This window comes from Bacillus rossius, chromosome 8, assembly GCF_032445375.1.
Source record: "Bacillus rossius redtenbacheri isolate Brsri chromosome 8, Brsri_v3, whole genome shotgun sequence".
NCBI classification, from domain to species: Eukaryota; Metazoa; Arthropoda; class Insecta; order Phasmatodea; family Bacillidae; genus Bacillus; species Bacillus rossius.
In genome coordinates, this window is record NC_086336.1 from 67,204,185 (window position 1) to 67,227,043 (window position 22,859).

Here is a 22,859-nt window from a genome sequence, read left to right on the forward strand (position 1 = left end):
CAGTTAACATATCTGCTGGTGCTATATCCACACAAAATCATTAATTTAAACATCCGAAGAAACTACGAAACTAAATATATTATTGGAGAGGCAGAAATTAAAGACCTTTATTATTGGGGGGGAAGTGTCCTCCCCCTCCCCCGTCCACCCGGTTGCGACGCCCATGGTGCGTCCGTCACGGCTTCTCTCCATTAGACAATTGCTGCATCAATAGTTCACTAATAATTTAATCCCACTGCAAAATACATTAACTGTTGCGAGTTCTCTCAATGACAGCTACTCCCTACACTTCTTACTAATATTGATCGCATGCGCTCCACGATTTTAGTTTTAAATCTTAAAAGATAATAATTCATAGGTGTTAAAAATCAACAATCACAATTTTTTAGGACAATCTGTATGTTTTTTAGAATATGTATGGGATTATAAATCTTTACTGGGCTAGTAGAAATTATTTTATACTTTTAGTACGTTTTAAACTCTTTTTTTTAAATATCATTTTACTAGTCATTATTGTTTTGACCTGGATAGCTTGCACATGTAACACAGTCGCTGAAGGATTTGCAGCTATTAACTTTAAGGGGTCCACCTAGTCAGGGGTGTATCTGTGTCGATGAGGCGGAACGGTAAATGCGACGCCCGCTGGTGCTTCTAGCAAGCGCGGCTCCAGGAGGGGGGCGGTGGGGGCGACAGCCCCTCCCGAGACCAATTTTATTGATTAGTGTATATTTATGTTTACTTAAATATTTAATTTCATATGTTTAACTTTTATCTCATCAAAAGTTGCACGGAGCTACTAAGGTTCTGTATTTGAAACCTGTAATTTGTAAATAATATTCCAAGGCCAATATCTGGCCACTTTAATTTTTTGCAACTACGACCTTTCTTTGTGCGATAGCCCCTCCCGAAAAGTCATCCTGAAGTCGCCATTGGCTTCTAGTGGGTTATCGCCTCTGATATCTTCCCAAGATGACCTAGTGACGTCTGACCCTCAAGGCCGGTGTGTAAGCATATCCTGGGGCGGCTCCTTGAAATGTGCCACGCAAGTCTCTAGCAGTGAACGCCCGTCTCCGGAGTCATCTGCAGTGCTCCAAGGTTCCTGAGAGTCGACCCCCGAAGGAAAGGTGCCAGTGGGTGAAATAAGGAAGTCAGGAAACCTCTCGTTTGAGCTACTTGCAAGCCTCTGACCAGTCATCTCACTGCGATTCTTGCGACTCGCCACACACTTCTTCACTGTTGTGACCGCCACCACTGGGGAAACCTTCTTTTAACAGACGAGAGAGACAAACGAACGATCGTGCATCTTCGGGGTTTTTTTTTTTTTTTTGTTCATTGTAAATAAATATGGCGGTGTTGATAAAAGGATACTAATGGTCAATAAGGTTAGGTTAGCTACATTATAAATACTTTAAAACATTGTGGACGGTTGATTTGGTTATGATAGCTACATTAAAGATACGGGAAAAAAAAAAGCATGAACTTCGGGGAACTTCGGGTTTTCGGTCTCTCGTCTGTGAAAAGAAGGCTTCCCGCCACCCACAGACACCAGGTCCCGGTGCCCCACAACCTTTGGAATCTCATTCGTGGGCCCATCTAGCACCTGCACCTGGCTTAACCCAGTGTGCTGATTGGCTGTACACTTGAATCTCAATACACGTGTGCCTGTATCCATGGACACAGTGTAGACACAGTGTTTGGATGGGTAGTGGTGGAGAAAGTACTCAAACTCTGCAGTATCTTTCAGTTGTGTGCTGCTTCATTGTACACACTGATACACGATGAGACACTTCACAAGTTATGGAAGAAGTAAGAGGTTATCACACCACCAAAGCCTCCCACTCAAGACTTTCAAAGTGGAGGTATATTTATGAAGACTTGGAAAAAATGATATTTCTTTTAATTACCATTCAAAGATTTTGCACGCTATTTTGAAGAATAACATGTTCAGGTACTTTTAAAAACTTCAACTTGATTGCAAGATGACAAAAAAACATTACTTCATGGCATCCTATGTAATTATCTTTGAAAGATTTGTGCAATGGGAGTGCATGACTTGCTGTAAACTTTTGGACATATGCCATTGCTGTCATCATTTGTGGTTTTTTTTTTGTTATCTTAGTCCATTTTTCTTTGTTTTTCTTTGTTTGTTGACCATATTCCTGTTATTGAATATTATGTGGTGTTTATATCTTGTTGACAACGGCAAATTATTGCTTAATTTGTGTTTTTGTCTTTTGGGTTTTTTGTAGTTTTCCTCTACAGACATACCTACATGTGATAATAATGGTGTATGTCCAAAAGCTTACATCAAGTCATCCTATGTAATATGTATGTCACATTATGACCAAAGTGCACATGGTCCCTGGTTCAAGATTATACCATCGTTTTAAACTTTTCATTGTGGAGTCCTGAAACCAGAGAAGTATAACAGAGCTGCACATAGTCATTGATGCCTCAGCCTAGAGCAGCAAGGTAATCTCGTTAAATTGGCAGTTTAGAATTTTTGGAGTAGGTAACAAAATAAACATTAACTAACTTATTTTAAATTTAAAGTAACCTACAAAAATAATAATTATATTTGTCATTGGTACACTATGTAAATTTGTTTATAGATTTTTTTTAACAGGTCAATAAACATTAAAAAGGATAAAACTAGTCACATTTATCTTGAATATGCTGATGTTTTGAAACACTTGATGAACAAAATGTAACATCATTTGGTATAATAATTTCGGCAGCCAGTTAGGCCAAAAACAAAATGCATCATTGCTAGACTTCGAAAACCCAATCTCAGAACTTCAGGCCACCACTATCTCAACTTCCCGCTTCAACACTCAGATAAGTTGAATTATAAGTAATAAAAAAATGTCTTCCAAATGTTTCATTTAGCTACACAACACTGCTTACATTGAGTCCCAATAAATATTCACCTTAAAACACTAAATTCAATCCCGTTGTATTAAAACCTAATGTAAACCTAAATAACTTCACATTCTGTCAATCCTGTTTTTCTAACATGTAACTTTTTGATACTTTTTCCTGAGTAATAGCTGATTAAATATTTTCAAGTCTCATCTTAAAGTAGATAATAAAGGATAGCTGGCTGGACTTAGTCACACTGGTAGCATCCACTGTCAAAACAGGAACACATAATGCCTGTAGAAGAAATTTCACGAAATAAATTTAACAGGTCAGACGTAATGTGCAGATTCTTTACGTATGAGAATGTAAAACCATTTTAGAAATAATTTCCACACGATTTACGTAGACAGTTTCCAACCACTCACGTACGACTACATTAACTGAAGTGAGGCGCCCAAAAAACAAAATGCAAGTCCACATAACGCTGCTAGGACTTTCATGATTTCCAGCTGCGTTGTTTGTTTCGGAGCTTTTCCACATCTTTCAAAGCCTGTAGACATCCTGGCACAGTACGCAGCTACTACTTGGGGCTGCACGCCGGTCCATCTCATTTTTAACCTTGTTGTTAAAAAAATAAGATGTTATTGGTAAAAGGAAATTTGAATTTTTTCTAGCAAGCCATTTAAAGTGCTGGTCAATTAATTTTTCTATTCATGATTTCGTTATTAGAAAATGTTTCTTAAATTTTATTGCCTCACGTAACGCGATATTTCCAGAATTTGATCGTAAGAATTTATAAAACCAACCCAATGATGATTCATAAGGAAATGATACAAAAATTTGTCGAAATAAATTAGCAAAGGCATTGTTGAAATTTAAGTTCCAAATTGGCTCAAAAAAACTTTTGTTTTAAAGAGTTTATATTTAAAATTTTCTGGAGCAGTGCTTGGCAGGTATCACATATGCCCCTCAGGCCTCCCGCAAAGTCCAAAGCAGCCACTGGCAGTACATCTGACAAAGTAAAATAGGTACTTACGAACAATCATTTGAAACCTGTGCACAACACACTGCTTAAAGGACGAGGATTCAGAAAAGATGCTGCACGAACATGCCACCAACACTGCCCGCCATTACCATTAATGACGGGCGTTTATTCACTGGCAGTCACTTGAGTGCAAGGGAACTATGGCTCCTTCACAGCCGCGCAGAGAAATCAAACACAACAGCATCAGCAGCTCTGCACACTAAAGAAGTGCCAGGTCGAACGACATATACTCCAGTTAGTCGCAGCCAGCACTATTGGTAGCCTTGCAGATGTGGTCATTTACTTAAACTAGTCACCACATCAAACTAATTATGCACCTCGAGAAAGGATGCTCTAACTGTACACGCATCTGAGCAAGCAGTGCGTAAAACTGATGGGATTTGGGCAAGGTGAAAAATAAAACTTTATTTCCAAAATGTTACTTATTTCGTGTGATCTAAGCAGATGTGAACTTTAAAAATTGTTCACATAATTTGAGTTTTTAACTGCAGAATGACTGCTAAAATTCAAAAAGCATGGTCTATCCCACAAGGAATCACAAATGTTAATTTTAATACCATTCATGTCCAATACTGAGTACACCGAGCTCATTACCAACTTCATTTTATTCAAGAATCATAAATTAACATACTAAATATGTACTTCCATCAACAATCAAGCACATTATTTTAATTTACATCTGGTTACAAGAGTTACTAAATATAATCGTATAACTCTACTTGCTATAATTTAGTTATTCTAAATTAAACTTAACATGGCTTACCCTACAGTGTTCATCTGAAAACAGTGATTGGAATGTAACTGCCCAATTTCCAACACCCCTTTTAGTCATAATTATTCTTACTAAATTCCAAAATACTTTCGATGCAACTAATTCAACCTAAGACATGTTTCAAATAAAAACTCTTTATACAGCATACAAAATAGATAATTTAACACATAATTTTGTTGTGGTTAGTTTTAATGGGATTACTAAAACTTGCACCGTAACTCCGTAACTTTAACAATACAGTTTTCTCCAAAAATTTGCAGTAAACTTTAAGGTCACATAGTTATTTGATCACGTCAAACATATCTTTAAAAATAAATAAAATGTGCATAAACATTAAAATTGTAACCACTGGGTGGGAAGACGTACAGGGTGCACAACAAAATAAACAGGTATTATTGTGTGTACAATGTCAAAAACAATAGGCACTTACAAAGCACACACAAACTAATTCATAAAAATTGCCATTACAAGCAAAGTGTAGATAATAAACATTTGTGCAATATTTTTCTTCGTGACAGCCAACCTCCTGCAGTTAGAGACCTGATGTTTGCTCATGCATAGAAGAACGCTATCACGAGAGCATCACATGCAATAAAAAAATAAAAATAAAAACAGCAACAGAATTATTGCCAAGTATTTCCCACAGTCTTCAAAATCAAACACACACGCGTCTGCCACTTCACAATAACCGCAAAATGAACGCTCGCGCTCCGCTAGGGACCGTACCCGCTCCTTTACCACGTTCGACTGCTCATTCAGAGTTCTGTAACTCCGCGCGGAAGAAAGCAAACCTACCATTCGTTACGAGCTGTCGAGTTGATCGCAAACAGAGGAACCGAGAGCTGACAGTTGCATCTTCCACGGCTAGGCATTGAGTGTGGATGCCCGCGGCAGCCTGACCGGCCAATAAGAGACAGTGGACTGTTCATTTAAAGCAAGGAAACCAACCAGAAAACTGTTCCACTCTGCAGTAACTAACACAACTTGTAAGCTATGTTGTATGTCTAACATCTGGTCAAGTAATCAACAGGTGTTAAAATAAAATTCTTCGATCTTTATTGTTTAGTCTTTCCATAAATAAAAGGTTTAAAAATATGGAACTTTAATTAATGACTATTTAGTATTCATCCCTCATATATTTTCAACAAAACTACAATTTTAATGCTATTTTATACATATTCTTAACATTACACAACTGTCTGGCAAGAGCCTGCAAATATTTTCTTTAAACTGCTGTAATTTCGACAAATTAATTTAATTTACATTTTCCACATAACAAAAGTGTTCATATAAAGTATTATCGGTAGCAGATAAAATCGACAATATACTATTCAAAACTCCACACAATCATTTTTACAGTAACTTGTTACAAGCTACTTGTAAATGTCAGCACATAGTGTTCTGCTGAATTAAAAAACATTTACTCTGAATTTTTTTTTAACACACACATAATTACACATAATTTCTACACCATACTATCACACAACAAACCCTGTAAATTTAAAAAAAAAAAAAAAAAAGTGTTTAATCTTCACAAATTTCTAGTACAAAGTTCTACACATTTTATCACTCAATTATGAGTTGACCAAAACAATTTGTTGTTTCCAATAAACAATACAGCACACGCACTAGTGTTTTACAAGCTGTCTGACCTTAATATGGTTTATCTTAATTTCATCCCATTTAGTGAAATAAACAACTGTGGAAACAAATATGTACAGATTGGTAAAGTAAATAAAAAAATATATTATCTGTATATTATATTTAAGAGTTAAGGCAGCATTATCATAATGCATTCCTAGCAATAAATGCCAGAATTCCCTAGACTCCACAAATTCCTTAATTTATTCAACATGCAATGCCCAAGTAGCTGTACATTGGAAGGGACGATGGCATACACTCCCCCCCCCCCTTTTTTTTTTTTTTTTTACAAAACCAAAATTTGCTGCACCACACATTCAAAGTTCGTTCAGATTGTATAAAATTTATTATTTAAAATTGTTTTAGTGCTATTGGTTGGTTTATGTCAGACACACGTGAAAGTAGACTTTTGAGGGGCTGTTCCTTTAAAAAATTTCGGACTCTCCCAAAGTAACTGGGGTAACACCTCCGATCATCCGGGAATCAAACTAGCCAACACAGGCATGCTTTTGTTGAAACCATTGAAGGCAATGCTGTATGCATTTAGATGAACTAGCCCAAGTCTTTCTGCACTCAAGTGAGGCACTGCTCAACATTCCTTCCCCTCCTTTCCTCTTCCCTATCCTCCTTTCCCCTTCCTCTCCAACCTCCTCTTCCTACCTTCCCCGCCGCGCCACCAGCGCACTCTGACGTGTGTTGTTCCTGGCCTATATAACCCGGCACCCAGGCTTATTTGCCGCAGTCTCTCGGTCGTCTGACTCAAAGGCTGTCACTTGGGCTGGCGTCGCGTTTGTGGTATGTACTCAGCTGTGAAACTTAGTTTCAGTAATTAATATGTTCTCTCATTCTTGCCTGCGCGTTGTGGCCGCGCTTTCACCTTTGCATTTTTGCCATGATTTGTAATGTTTGTAAGCCATCTTGGACCCTTCAGGTCATTGCTTGATTTATTTCTTTGCTTTATTTTTCTTTGCTCACGCCGAGTACTACTTCTAGCTTGTGTAATACTTCTTTTCTGCGGTTGTATATGGGCACGCCACGATGGTTTTGGACACTTCTTGTCAAGCCGCGTCATAATTGTAATTGTAATTTATTTACTTCTTGCTGTTGCTTTTAGCCTAGTGGCCCATATGATTTGTGCTACGTCAAACGCATCGCCAGTTGACCCACTTAATCTCAACAATATTTTAGCTTGTATGAATTCCCACCTGAATGCACGATGAATGCATAGTTATTGCTAGTAAACGACTTATATATATATATATGTATGTTTTGCCTCTATATTTTTATAAATAAAATGTTATTTTGCATACGATTGACATTATTTCTTGCAGCACTAGCACACCATTGCCGTGGGTCTTACTGGAAAGACCCCTTGTTGTTTTTTCTTCGTTTTCAGTTGTGACCCTCCTGTCACGGCTACACAAGAATCTACACACAAAGCTACGCAAGACTAGGCATGAGATGAAATACGTGGATGACTTAACCCAAAATGATTTAATGGGCTATAATAAATTGACAACCAACATTGCCTGTTGCCTACGTTATTTTCCTGTGCTGTAGCCAAAGTAACATATTAACAGGCATCTCCAAAATCTCTGAACATTTAGGAGCCACACATAAAATCTAGCAGCCAACCATACAGTCTTCCGCTTAATTAGATTATTTATAAATTTATTGTATCTCACGCAGCAGTGCCCTTCCCACTTGATAAATGGTTTAACTAACAATTTATCATGCTATCTCATATTCAGTACTATGGTTAGGTTTTCTGACATTTAAATACCAGCTTTTTATTCCTTTCAAGAAGTATTTGTGTGTTCGCAATATGTTTTACAATCATGATTTACATTATTTCATGCTCTTTAAATTATTCCGACGATTGGCTTGCATTATGGGAATAAGGCCCTGGGTGTTATTTTTACGTTTCTGTAATTAGGTTTTTGTGTACCAGGGAAAATTTTGCAAGCGCTAATTTACGAATAAAGAAAAAGTATATATATTTTTTCCTTTATTCATAAATGAAAGTTAGCATAATTTTCCTTGGCATTTAATGCACTGGTTATTTGTTTGATCTGGCAGGTGCAATGGTTTGCCAAGCACATAATAATTAGAGAGAGAGAGAGAGAGAGAGAGAGTTGGGTTAGCTGTGAGAAAAGACTGTGGAATTAGTTGAAGTGCTGTTGCCATGTGCCATGATTGACTAATATTTTTTTCATGTATTTTTTCTGATTGGTTAAAAATGATGTCACTAGACTAAGTGATTATTTGCTTGGAGTAATTTTGCCAGTAAAGCATCATGCGAGAGTTCAATTATTTTAATACTGCTGTGTTTCTGCGAGTGCTGTGCTTTGATTGGCCAGTGAGGTCACGCAGCTGTCTCCTCCTGGTACGGTGGACGCAGATTCGTGGACTCGTCGTCAGTCGTCGCTCGGGAATCTGCATTCAGTGGCGGCTCGCCAAATTTAACACATAATGTTCAGTCGAGAAGAACTTCACGTCTGTATTCAGACCGTGCTGAGGAACATTGTTTAGGACATTTTTAATTAGAAGTTTTTGAGCATAGGCAGCAGCGTAGGCCCAGTTGGGGGCGGTTTTTGTGAATCGGTGGCCATGCCAAGCAGATGACTGTCCGTCTGCCCTTTGCACTGTGCGTCGCATCGTGGGATTTTCGTTAATGAACTGTGAAAAAAATATTGTCCCCTAAATGATGAACCTGATTTTTTTTTAGAAGCTTTGTTAGTCTGCTAGCTTTTAGTTGTTTTAGAGTGCAAATGCTACTGTGTGGTAAAATGGCGGCAGTGTTCATTGTTTGATGAACAGAGAAATAAATCAACAAACTTTATTCGTGACTTATTTATTCAAAGCAATCTTCAAGGTAAATACGTACATAACCTCAAAAAGTCAAATTCAATGGAACTGAAATTATTCTTGATGCCCAGAAAAAAATTCAAGTTTTTTTTTTGTATGTGCAATTCAGGCCGTGGCTAGCCGGTGAGGTCTGGATTGTTACTAAGTAAACAAAACAGTGCCAGTGCAATGATACACTGGTGTGTTTCCAGGTTGCACCGTTGCCTAGTTGTAAATATGCTATGTTGCCAGACCTATGGGACACACGGGTAATGCGTTCACGGAAAGAGTCCATCATGTACGATTTAAAATTATAGATAATACATATTCTACTTTATGTATATAATCAGTTCTATAAACAAAACTATTTTCAAACTTATCATTTTACAAAAAAATTTCACAGATTGTTATAATTCTATTCAAAAAATATTCAATATTTGTGAAAATTATGATATTCAACTTGAATTATAAAAAATAGTGTTCGCAGAAGCCTACGATCTACTCTAAGTACTTTTATTAATCTACGAGCTCATGTTATACTGCACACACTCTAGTTGAAATACCATACCAGTTCTTTGCCTGTCCCATAGATAAAACAAAAGTTTCTCCCCAAGCTCATGATACAACTGCATCTTTACTAAGACATCACATCAATCACTTAAGTGACTTAATGCTTTGTTTAAACTGCCAGGTCAAATAATTAGGTCTTTTTTTTTTTTAACATAATTCCAAATCTTTATGCAGAAATATGTATTATGAAAATGGTTTTGAAGTAATGTTTTACACTTTGCCCATCCATGGAGAAACAGAAGTTTAACTTCCAATAATCAACCATGTAACAATTTGTAAGTAAAATGTTTTAATTATGATTGTTTATGTTACTAAAATAATGTAACATGTAGAATATAACTGGTGCAAATATTAACTAAAAGCAATTTGAAATGACTATATAAAAAAAACTACTCTAAAATGGGGGGGGGGGGGGGGGGGGGAAGAAAATTAAATAACTCAAAGAGCAGGGTGATACATGGAAAAATCTCTTATTTTTAGTATTAGTAACAGTAGTATTTTTACTAACAGCATTTTAGTCTGTATTACAGAATGTTACAGTCTGTCGCCGGAGTGGGGTTTAGTACATGGAGAAACAAACACAGAACCAGATGAAACGGGCACTGGCACCATCACAAGTGCGCGTCTGAACAGCCAGCGTCGCCATCAAACCATTTCACGGCAGCTCCTAGCAGCCGTACACAGCCCACGTCTTCCGTGATCTCCTAGCTCAAGCGACACTCCATCATCACTTCAATAAACTACATCCCAACAGCAACACACGGTTAGTACAGTACAGTTATTGTATTGTGGAGTGGATTCCGTTGGTCGAAAGTAACTTTTGTAAAACACTAGTACGTAATTCCTTTCCATTTTCTCAGAAAAAAAGAAAGGCTATTAACATTTACCCATATCTGAAATATACGTAATTTATGTAGGTATTGAACAAAAAAAAAAAAAATTTGTGAACATCTGAAAATAAAATGTTAACCTTGGCCCAATATTAGCGTCAAAACCAAAATACTAAAAATGAGCCACGTCAATCACATTAATCAGCATACATCTCATTAATTCCAATCAAACAGGAAGCTAGTATCTTCAAAACAGTCCATCTTGTACGTAAAATTCAATATTCATCCAAAAAAAAAAAAAAAAAAATGTGTTTATATTTGCTCTAATTTTTTAGTAACTTAAAAGTTATCCTAACCAAACCTACTATGAAAATAGTAAAATTTTACCTAGAAAATAGCTTGCTGCAATCCTGGTATTGAAATCTCTGTGTATTGAAACAAGTAATATCATTATTTATAAAGATTTATAGTTGCAAAATGAAACATAATCAGAACAAACACTTAACTACACTAATAAAAAATTAAATAAAGTTACGTAAACAATTTTGAAAGTCATAAGTCGAGACATTTGGTTTTCAGAAACTTACAAATTGAAGATTGGAAATACGCACGCCCATCAAAACACTATATAGGCATTAATTATTGAAACTAGCAAATCCTGCTGATCCTGACTGTGGCAAACACAACATGAAGTTTTTATCATCCTTTGATAACCAATTCAGACAACTACGATCATAATTATGTAATTATGATTACATTGGCTATGAAACTGGCCAAAAAAAACTGTTTGGTTAGCTACGAAATGTGACCACTATTCCAAACAGTTTTCAAAACTAAAACTAAACTGTCGGGTCGGTTATGGAAGTATACATGACGATGCATGTAGCAAGTATTAAATGTAAGGAAGTGAAATGCACAGCACCTCCCACCATTGCTACGTGCATCACAAACTCACCTACACGGTCGAGCACAATACCTCTGCGGCTACGTTACTTACGGGGAATAACTTTAAACAACGCCCTACATGCACAAGTACATGAGCATTTCCCCCAGTATTTATACACCGATAACTCTGAACACAAACTCTTGCCAAAGTTTAACAACTTTCGGTTTGTACAAAGACAAAATGAAGTCGTGTCGTCAACGTACAGCCATGGAGCGAGACCGTCCCGAGGGGAGGGGAGCGCCTAGACGGGCCGGCCGCGGCTCCGGCGGGAGTAGAACAGAAGGTAGGGGGTGAGGGCAGACACCTTGGAAGGCTTGGGCGCCAGCACATCCTCGAACTCCTTGCGGGAGAGAGCCCGGACCGTCTCGTCGTCGCACTCCAGCCACGCCGGCTCCGGGGAGGGGGCGTCCCCGTTGACCCGGAGGGAGCCGTAGGCGTACGCGTGGTGGGGGGCGGGGTCCCCGTCCGCGAGGGACTGCCCCAGCTTCACCCCGCAGCAGTCCATGGAGCGGCACGCCAGCCTGCCCACAGAGTCCTGCGTCAATACACGTCACTACGAAGCTACATCACGATGGTCTCTATTTCGTTCTAAACTGTACATTCTCTGGGACTGTACTGGATAAATATACTGTACTAGGGTTGTCAGTAAAATAAGGTCTCCAAAATTTATTCACAAGTAAAAACACGTTTGTTTGCAATGAACTGAACATTATTGGAAAGCCTGGACTTTCTACTATTTTGCTACATGATCTCCATTGCGATTGATGCATTTTTGCATGCGGTATAGTATTTTTTGTATACCCGTGTCATAGAACTCTCCGACCACGGCCCGCAGGTAGCGTTATGACCTCTTCAACTCCTCATCGGTCCTGAAATTCATCCCACCCAGGTGTGACTTCCATGCAAGACCAAATCGGTTGAAATGTTCGGTTGTTGCACGGGCAGTATCGGGACAAGCATTGTCTTGATGAAAATGCAGCATGCCCTTCTTTTGTTTTGAATTGCACGGCGAAGGTTCTTCAAAGTTTGATAATAGCGATCAGCTTTTATTGTTGCCCCCGTAAGCATTAACTCAAACAACAATATCCCCATCCTATCCCAAAACACGATCGCCATCACTTTGCCGGCAGACAATGTTTGTTTAAATTTTAGTGGCTTCAGTGATCCTGAATGTCGCCACTGACGGGACTGTTCTCTTGTCTCTAGTGTAGTGTGATGCACCCAGGTTTCATCGCTAGTGACACCTGAATCCAAGAATTCCTTTGCTCTCTTCTGCAAAGCAATTACGGAATTCACAGGTTGCTTAACCCATTGAGGTTTGTGATCTTCGGTGAGCATTCTGGGGACCCACCTTGCACACACCTTGTGATAATGCAAATTTTATTTCAATCTCGTCAATAGTAAGTAGTCCTACTGATATCAGGGATTGATTTGCACAGCTCCCGAATCGTCACCCGTCGATCTTCAAACATTACCCCCTCCACTTTTGCAATTGTTTTGTCCGAAACGATGGCCATTCAGCACGATGATCATCATGGACATTTGCAGATCCACTCTCAGCACCATTTTCACATATTTTTTATGTCCACATACTTCACATAATGAATTTCTATGTCCTAGTACACAAAAATCGAATCACAGAACGTAACACACACTTGGCGGTAGCGGCGTGTGGAAACTCCATCACAAATGGATACCAAAACACAACTAAGCATCCCAGACAGCTCTGAGTGGTGGGAATTTGTAGGGGGGAAACCAAGCTACAGCCAGAGTTGCTGGATCTTGCATTAAAGCGTTCCTCACGACTGCAGCGCCTTGGAGACATTTTATGGACAACCCTCGTACAAATAGTCAAACCCAAATATAATCATTATAATCAAGCACAGTTAATCCTGCGATCAAAAAAAATAAAACTACTTCAATCAAAACATCATGCTTCACATAAACATTAAATTGATAACATAGTCAAATGCCAATAAAGCAGTCCACTATTATATCATTGTATTAGCAATAGCATTGAAATTTTGATATACCAATGAGCAAAAAAGGAATAGAAGAAAACCTTTATTGAACACTTAGGTACAGGCTGGGAAGAGGAAAAAAAATTATGTGTGTAGTACTGGTGCAAATCAACATACATCTCTACAATAACTTTAATTTTTCAAAGACCTAGTCATAAAAAAAGATCATGAAAAAAATTCCCCAACTAAGAAATTCCTTGAGTTTTCCATGTTGCCAAAAATCCCCTTAATTCTCCAGGTTATCAAGTTATACCTATTTCTAGAATCCCTGTAAACGTTTCTTAAAAATGCAAGGTGCAACTGTCCACAGATTTTCCCATTTTACAGTGGCGGCAAAAACACCACTAGTACTCAAGTTGTACACGGTCAAATTACCGTATTTACTCGTGTATAGTGCGCACCACGATTTTTGCAACAAATTCAAAAGAAAAAAAATTAAAAATTTTTTTTCCTGAAATTTTTTTTCCCATAAATAAATTTTACTAATATTTTGTGGTACCTGTTAAGTAATTACTTACGAAACAAATGATAATTTAAATTGATGTGTGGTGATGCGTCAGGGAAATACTTAAACTCTGCTGTGTAGATGGAAGATAATGAAGCGCTGTATAGTCACAACTGGTACGAGGCGGGAAGGAGGGAGGCAGGCAGGAACGGGACTATGACCATCAAGTAACCTTGACAGTTGACAGGACTAAACACCACCACTCCCGTCACGCTACGTTGCTAAGCTGGCGCGGAGGACTGGATGACTCACTGGTAGCTGCTGGGACGAGGAAGCGAATGAAGTGGGAGGGGGACTGGTGACAACATTCTCTGTCTCTCTCTCTCTCTTATTTTACTAGCTGCTGCGCTGGCTTTCTGTAGAGGGGGAGGTCTAAAAATAAACAAGAGACCATGATGTGCGAGCTTGCGCGATCACGTGTGTGTGTGCTGTGAGCGTGTGTGTGCGAGTGACCAGGTTGTGTGTGTGTGTGTGTGTGTGTGTGTGTGTGTGTGTATGTGTGTGATAGAGAGGCCTCGTTGCGTGTGCGTATGTGTGGGGGGTGGCCAGAAACGTCACCCGGCAGTTAACGACTTCCACTCCTCCTCCCCGCCCCCCCCCCCTCACTTTTTTTACCCGTGTATATCGCGCATTCTTATTTTTTTCCTTTACTTGAGGGGAAAAAAGGTTGCGCTATACACGAGTGTATACGGTAAATAAAATCACTTCTTTACAGTGTACACTACAGTTATCGTCATTACAATCACTCTCAAGACCTGTGAACTTCACATGAACAGTCACCTGGCAGAGCGGTAGCCGGTGTTGGGGCCCAACAGCTTGCCGGAGGGGTCTGCACTGCCCCCCGCACTGCTCTTTGGCCGGCTGAGGAACTTGAAAAGGCCCCCGACCTTCTCCCCGGAGCCGGAGCCCTGGGAGGCAGGCTTGCCCGCGGCCGTGAGACTGTGTGCCTTGCGGCGATCCCGCTCGCAGTGATGGTAGTCGTGCTCCCCATCCGACGCGCGCACATACGCCACGTAGTGGCCCGAGGCGATGGTCGCGCCCAGGTGCATGATCACGCCGTACAGCTCGTACTCATGTGGCCGCTCCTCCTCCGGCAGAAGCAGGCACTTCTCGCAGAAGCACGCCAGCCTCAAAGGCGTCGGCATGTAATCGTTTACCTTCGACATGCACACCATCGACCTGCGAGCAAGACACTGCACATTACTACACAGAGCACAGACATGTAGTCCACCTTCGACATGCACACCATCGACCTGCGAGCAAGACACTGCACATTACTACACACAGCACCGACATGTAGTCCACCTTCGACATGCACACCATCGACCTGCGAGCAAGACACTGCACATTACTACACAGAGCACCGACATGTAGTCCACCTTCGACATGCACACCATCGACCTGCGAGCAAGACACTGCACATTACTACACAGAGCACAGACATGTAGTCCACCTTCGACATGCACACCATCGACCTGCGAGCAAGACACTGCACATTACTACACACAGCACCGACATGTAGTCCCCCTTCGACATGCACACCATCGACCTGCGAGCAAGACACTGCACATTACTACACAGAGCACCGACATGTAGTCCCCCTTCGACATGCACACCATCGACCTGCGAGCAAGACACTGCACATTACTACACACAGCACCGACATGTAGTCCACCTTCGACATGCACACCATCGACCTGCGAGCAAGACACTGCACATTACTACACAGAGCACCGACATGTAGTCCCCCTTCGACATGCACACCATCGACCTGCGAGCAAGACACTGCACATTACTACACAGAGCACCGACATGTAGTCCCCCTTCGACATGCACACCATCGACCTGCGAGCAAGACACTGCACATTACTACACAGAGCACCGACATGTAGTCCCCCTTCGACATGCACACCATCGACCTGCGAGCAAGACACTGCACATTACTACACAGAGCACCGACATGTAGTCCACCTTCGACATGCACACCATCGACCTGCGAGCAAGACAATGCACATTACTACACAGAGCACCGACATGTAGTCCACCTTCGACATGCACACCATCGACCTGCGAGCAAGACACTGCACATTACTACACAGAGCACCGACATGTAGTCCCCCTTCGACATGCACACCATCGACCTGCGAGCAAGACACTGCACATTACTACACAGAGCACCGACATGTAGTCCCCCTTCGACATGCACACCATCGACCTGCGAGCAAAACACTGCACATTACTACACAGACACTCCACATTATTACACAGAGCACTGACATGTAGTCCACCTTCGACATGCACACCATCGACCTGCGAGCAAAACACTGCCCATTACTACACAGACACTCCACATTATTACACAGAGCACCGACATGTAGTCCACCTTCGACCTGCGAGCAATACACTGCACATTGCACATTACTACACAGAGCACTGACATGTAGTCCACCTTCGACATGCACACCATCGACCCGCGAGCCAAACAGTGTGCAATACCAACACACACCTAGCAATGGCATGCAGTGGTTTACCTTCGACTTACCCGAATGTTGAGGAGAATCTCTTGAGCTGCAGTACGAGCAGGCGGGGCAAGGTCTCGTAGCATACAGAGCGTCGGGCCTCGTTGTAGCGTAGACACTGCTCGCACCAGTACTTGTTGCCATCTCGCAGGTTCTCACTCGTCACTATGGCTGCCTGGTACACCTCACTCACCCTCTGCGGGCCGTCCACTGCAGCAAAACGTGCAAGCACACGCCTCTACTGACCACCCTTGTGATACATAAATCCACGCTACAGGTGGGAAAACCTATAACTTCAACACACTCATAAAAATGAAAAGACTACAAGAAAATCTTGTTTTAATAAATTGAAGGTCAAATCACCAACTGAATTCCAAAATTAAAAAAAATTAGATGTAGCATGTTTGAGGCAAACCACCCTTTTTATGTACTTGTTAGAACTCTTGCTACTTCAAATGCAGATGGCAGATGTAGAAAATTGATGAAAGGAACTAAGGCAAATATTGCAACATAGAATCCACAATTTAGGAAATGGATTGAAGCGACAGTTAACATTTATTGTGTATCGAAATCTCATTACTAGATATATTATGTATTATTTTTAAAAAAATGAATTTTCATGTTTTATGCACATTGACTACATTTCTGGCGGGACTACATTAAGTTCACTCAATAACCTTTATCAGAATCATTATGTGTATTTATAATCGACCCAGATGCATGCCGTACCTTCCTCGACGGGGCAGCCGGCGGTGTCCGTGGTGATGGGCACGCAGATGTCGCTGAAGGTCTCCTTGCGCTCCGTCTCGTGCTCGCACTCCATGCACCTCGTCCGCAGGATGGTCACCCCCTCGAAGTCCGCGGACACGAAGTTGTAGCCCACGGCCCGCTTGCGGCCTGCCTCTGTGTCCTCCCCGCCTCGCTGGCTCTCTCCTCCCGCCGCGGCGTCCGCCGTCTCCGCTATGCCTGGCGGCCGCAACAGACCTCATTCAACATTCATTATAAAGACTTCTCCATCACAAAATTGCATTACTTTCGGAGAGACGGTATTGAATAACTTTATCAAATGTATGATTCCATGATGACTACGTACGTACCTGTGAACACAGTAACAAAATGTCTAAGAAACAAAGAAAAGGAAAATACTTTTGCACTACTTTCACTAAAATGTTTAAAAAAAAAAAACACACAGTTATGAAACTGAATACACATTTTAAAGACGTAAAAGACTTCAATAAGCCAGACCGGGACACACCAAGCGTGACAGCGCCTTAACCAACAAGACACATGAGAGCAAATTACAGTACAATCCCGATTATCCGCGAAGTTAAGTGGCAGGGCCATCGCGGATAGTGAAAATCGCGGATAATCCGCAAAAGAGCTGAAAATGGGAAACAAAAATGGAAACATTAATTTCAACTTAAATATCTAAAAATTTATGTACAGTTACAGTTACAATTATTATTACTGAATAATTAACATACAATACATTTGGTCTTTTTTCTAATACCGGCTATCATTTGGTTCTAGTATGGCACAAAATGTTATTAAGCTCTCCTGAAAAATTTGCTTTATGTCACATGGGTGGTGATGTTCCTTAAGCGACAACATGAAATTTACTGTTTAAGAAAGCAGTGACGTTTCTTAAGTGATGATGTGTATGATGTGTATATATGATGTGTGTTGCCTACGGAGCAACTTGTTTTAAATATCAGTGAAATGTTCCCCCTGGTTGATCCATCAGACGATACCTGAGAGGTGCTGGCCGCCATTGAGCAGGGCCTGCTCCGGCTCCTTGAGCAGCACCGCGCTGCCGTTGCTCAGGCCGTTCTTGGAGGCCGAGGAGCTGCTCCTCTTGAGCTTCCAGGACTTGCGCACGGTCCACGAGGACCCCTTGGCCCCCGGCGCAGGGGGCGGGGGCCCCGGCTCGCGGTCCGCCAGGCCGTTGACGCTCTCGCCCAGCAGCTGCGACGCCTGGGCCTGCGTCGCCAGCAGGCGGCACGTCTCCCGGATGTTGTCCAGCAGACACACCAGCAGCTCGTGCGCGTCGTGCTGCTGGTTGCCTTCGAATATGGGGTTCACCTCCCTGCCGCACACACAGCCCGCCAGCACCATCACCTCCCTGCCGCACACACAGCCCCCCAGCACCATCACCTCCCTGCCCACAGCACACTAGCACCATCACCTCCCTGCCGTGCACACAGCCCGCCAGCACCATCACCTCCCTGCCCACAGCACACAGCACACTAGCACCATCACTTCCCTCCCGCACACACAGCCCGCCAGCACCATCACCTCCCTGCCGCACACACAGCCCACCAGCACCATCACCTCCCTGCCGCACACACAGCCTGCCAGCACCATCACCTCCCTGCCGCACAGCACACAGCCCGCCAGCACCATCACCTCCCTGCCGCACACACAGCCCGCCAGCACCATCACCTCCCTGCCCACAGCACACTAGCACCATCACCTCCCTGCCATGCACACAGCCCGCCAGCACCATCACCTCCCTGCCCACAGCACACAGCACACTACCACCATCACCTCCCTCCCGCACACACAGCCCACCAGCACCATCACCTCCCTGCCGCACACACAGCCTGCCAGCACCATCACCTCCCTGCCGCACAGCACACAGCCCGCCAGCACCATCACCTCCCTGCCGCACACACAGCCCGCCAGCACCATCACCTCCCTGCCCACAGCACACTAGCACCATCACCTCCCTGCCGCACACACAGCCCACCAGCACCATCACCTCCCTGCCGCACACACAGCCTGCCAGCACCATCACCTCCCTGCCGCACAGCACACAGCCCGCCAGCACCATCACCTCCCTGCCGCACACACAGCCCACCAGCACCATCACCTCCCTGCCGCACACACAGCCCACCAGCACCATCACCTCCCTGCCGCACACACAGCCCGCCAGCACCATCACCTCCCTGCCGCACACACAGCCCGCCAGCACCATCACCTCCTTGCGCACACACAGCCCCCCAGCACCATCACCTCCCTGCCGCACACACAGCCCGCCAGCACCATCACCTCCCTGCCGCACACACAGCCCGCCAGCACCATCACCTCCCTGCCGCACAGCACACAGCCCACCGATCAATATCGAGATAAAACACTTGCAGCAAGATTACAATACCTACAGGTAACATCTGTCATGCCAGTGACGGAAAAGTAACGAGCCCTTCCACAAAACCATGCCATCGTACAGAAATATTCCATCCAAAATTACTAAGTTTTATTTATTTTGTATTTCCCTCTGTTGGAGAAACGCAACCCACCATCCTGGTTAGGGACATTTAATTTTGTCATAGCGTTGTTTTGAAATACGTATCTATCCTAGTTATTGTCAACTCAAGGCATACAAAATATATTTTTAAAATTTTCTACATTGTTATTGTTTGTTATTAATTATAAATTAGCACCAACCTGAATGTCGTGTAAAATTAATATTAATAGATAAGAAGGCAATACACTAACACTTAATCACTTTCATTTGATGTAATAACTGCACAATGCCACAGCTAGGTCCTATACACTTAGAAACAAGATTTTATGGTTTTATTTTCTAGTCAATTTCTTTTTAAAACAGGAGATTTTAGTGTTATTGTTTATTTTTTAATATACTGTCTTTATTCAATAATAAAGTGTTTTATTCAACACACATAAATTCTTCTCTCTACTCATTTCAACAAAAATAAGATGCACTTGTACAGTAAAATAATCAGAACTGATCACAAAAAAATTAAAATAAGTCAACAAAATTTTTGTGTGTGTTCGAGAAATGATCTAACATCATTACTGTAAAAGGTGTTGGTAATAAGAGATGCGAGATTATATATATTTTTTTTTACAAAATTATTTAATTTATGCGTTTTGGCACAAACTTCATGCTAAATAAATTAATCAAATTCATTAATTTACTATTATTTATTTATTTATTTAATAGTTGTTGTATGCCTACCTACAGCTTATGGCCTTGGGTGGTAGGCACGATGCAAACAACACGGATACATGCAGACAAAACAAAACAATACAAAATACAAGACGACAAAACAAAAACGATACACACACAACATGCAACATTTAACAATTAGTAAATAATTTCTTTGCAAATTTTATAATGTAGGAAATTAGAACACAAAAAAAAAAAGCTAACTTGAAACAATATGATTATTAACCACAAGAAAGAAAGAAAAATTAAGTTAGGAATAGTTGTATTTTTTTTTTGAATTTTAAGTATGATAAAAGATTAAATATTGTCGGATTGTCGGTCGGCTCGGACGGTACCTGAGGGCGTGCAGGAAGACGTCGGGCTGGAAGGGCTCGCTGCGGTCCTTCAGCTCCGAGGCGTGCAGGCTCTCGTAGAGCTCATGAAGCCGCTCCGTGGCCAGCTGGATGCGCGACTTGAAGGGCAGGTCCAGCACGCCCGGGCCCAGCGACAGCAGGTCCTTGCTGCTCCAGCTCTTGCTGCTGCTGGCGCTGATGTTGCGTCCCAGCGACGACGACTTGATCTGCCGGCACACCGCACACGCACGCTCACACACACCGCACCGAGGGGGTCGACACATCACCGATGTTCCAACCTAGACATGCTCTTAGGGCCTGGAAGTGCAATGAACTCGAGGATCATCACAGAAGAGGATTCGCTGTATCGTCGGCTTACTTCTAAAACCTCGTTAACTCCATTTCAGTCAATTTTACAAGAGAACTTTATGAGCTTTTGGAGCACGGTTTCGACTGACAAAGATACGAGGTTTTATAATCTGTGAATAGAAAAGAGACCAAGTAGAGTTGACTTACGAGGTTTTATCAGCATATGCACTATGAAAAAATGAAAAAAATACACCAAAACACATCCGGAATATAAAACTGGGAAAATCTGGACTTACAAGGTTTCGGAAGTAAGCTGATAAGTGTATTCAAAAACCTAGCGAAAAAAGGTTTATAACGACATACTCTTCTCATGTCAACTTTTATTAACATTTGCTTTGGACAGTTTCCCCCTTAATAATTATCAAAATCGCATATACAGCTCAAACCACAGGCCCTGAAATGAAGCATTGTTTCATCAGCTGACGGGCTGCCCACGGATAAAATTCTTGCAGACTCCAGCTAGTCAATGAATACCAATAATAAAACTGTTTGAGATAATAAACTGTACATTGGATGAAATTATGGGGGGGGGGGGGGGGGGGGGGAACCAATTGAAAACTATTAATATTATTCCAAACTCAAACTATAGTTACTTTTTAATTGTTTTTTTTTTCTGTGTGTTTATAAACATTGCCACAAACATTGCTACCTATTTGTTGTAGAACCAATTAGAGTTTGAGTTTCCCCCCAACAAAGTTTAAAAACTATAGCTTCAGATTGCTTGTTACATATGCGTTACATATGCATTACATTGTGGTTCAAAGTTTCTATAGCCAACATAGAATATCTATTATTTGCTTCGTGGTCAATACCTTTTTATCAGAAATTAATTCAAAATTTATCAATTTTTTTAGTCTATTCCAGCAACAGTTAAAAGTTTACTGTCAACAGTGATCTCATTTACACATTTACATTTCTTACATATAATAATAGTAGCAGCATTCGACACCACTGTACATGATAATAAAACCTGATACTTTCTTTGAATGATTGTTGCAAAGGGGAAGATTGATTTGAAACTTTATTTTGGACATTCAACACTGCAGGTTTGCACTGTATGCCATAAGAAGAATGGACAAAGAATGGACAAAGAAAGGTGAATACACAAACGCACAGAAAACAAGTCAAAATCAGCAGATGACCAATGTAAAATGCTTAAGACAGCACAGAGAATTCTGGGGAAGGAATTAGAACATCATCACAACAAAGCCGAACACAGTACACATCCTGAGACTAGCGCAGTGACGAGGGGACATCAGACCATAACATGCCAGCAGGAAATGGATTTGCAAAATCAGTGATTTTTCATTCTTGAGCCATTCACATTCAAACAACTGTACAAAAAACTTATATGCCGGTAACTACAGTATATATATTTTTTTCTGTTTTTCTATTTATTTATTATACTATATATCAATTTTCGGTATTTTAATTAATAAATATATTCACCCCACTCTCATATGCTTCCCTATTGGCTGCTTTCTTACGCAGAACCTCACCGTATTATTAAATCAGCAAAGAAATGCAAAAGGCATACAATTTGGCTGTCTCCCTTTCGACCAAAATATCTTATGAAATTTCCATGTGTCTATCAATCACGTATTTTACTTATTAGTAGGGGCAAGAT

At 41.4% G+C, this 22,859-nt stretch overlaps 1 protein-coding gene across 2 annotated transcripts in view; it reads right to left on the reverse strand.

Annotated features, from left to right (window-relative positions):
• Window positions 1–4,494: 4,494 nt before the first annotated feature.
• LOC134535162 (ubiquitin carboxyl-terminal hydrolase 1) overlaps window positions 4,495–22,859 on the reverse strand; it is a 29,225-nt gene continuing 10,860 nt past the window's right edge. The window contains exons 4-10 of one of the 2 annotated variants that reach the window (XR_010075582.1): window positions 20,867–21,090; window positions 18,310–18,644; window positions 17,288–17,524; window positions 16,582–16,768; window positions 14,820–15,218; window positions 11,402–12,034; window positions 4,495–11,350 (exon numbers count right to left, since the gene is read on the reverse strand). Coding sequence is in view for 1 of the 2 variants with exons in the window: in XM_063374149.1 (XP_063230219.1) it covers window positions 11,755–12,034; window positions 14,820–15,218; window positions 16,582–16,768; window positions 17,288–17,524; window positions 18,310–18,644; window positions 20,867–21,090 (1,662 nt within the window). In the remaining variant the exon portion in view is untranslated. Of the gene's footprint in view, window positions 12,035–14,819; window positions 15,219–16,581; window positions 16,769–17,287; window positions 17,525–18,309; window positions 18,645–20,866; window positions 21,091–22,859 lie in introns of both variants that reach the window. The other variant, XM_063374149.1, reaches the window with a different exon arrangement.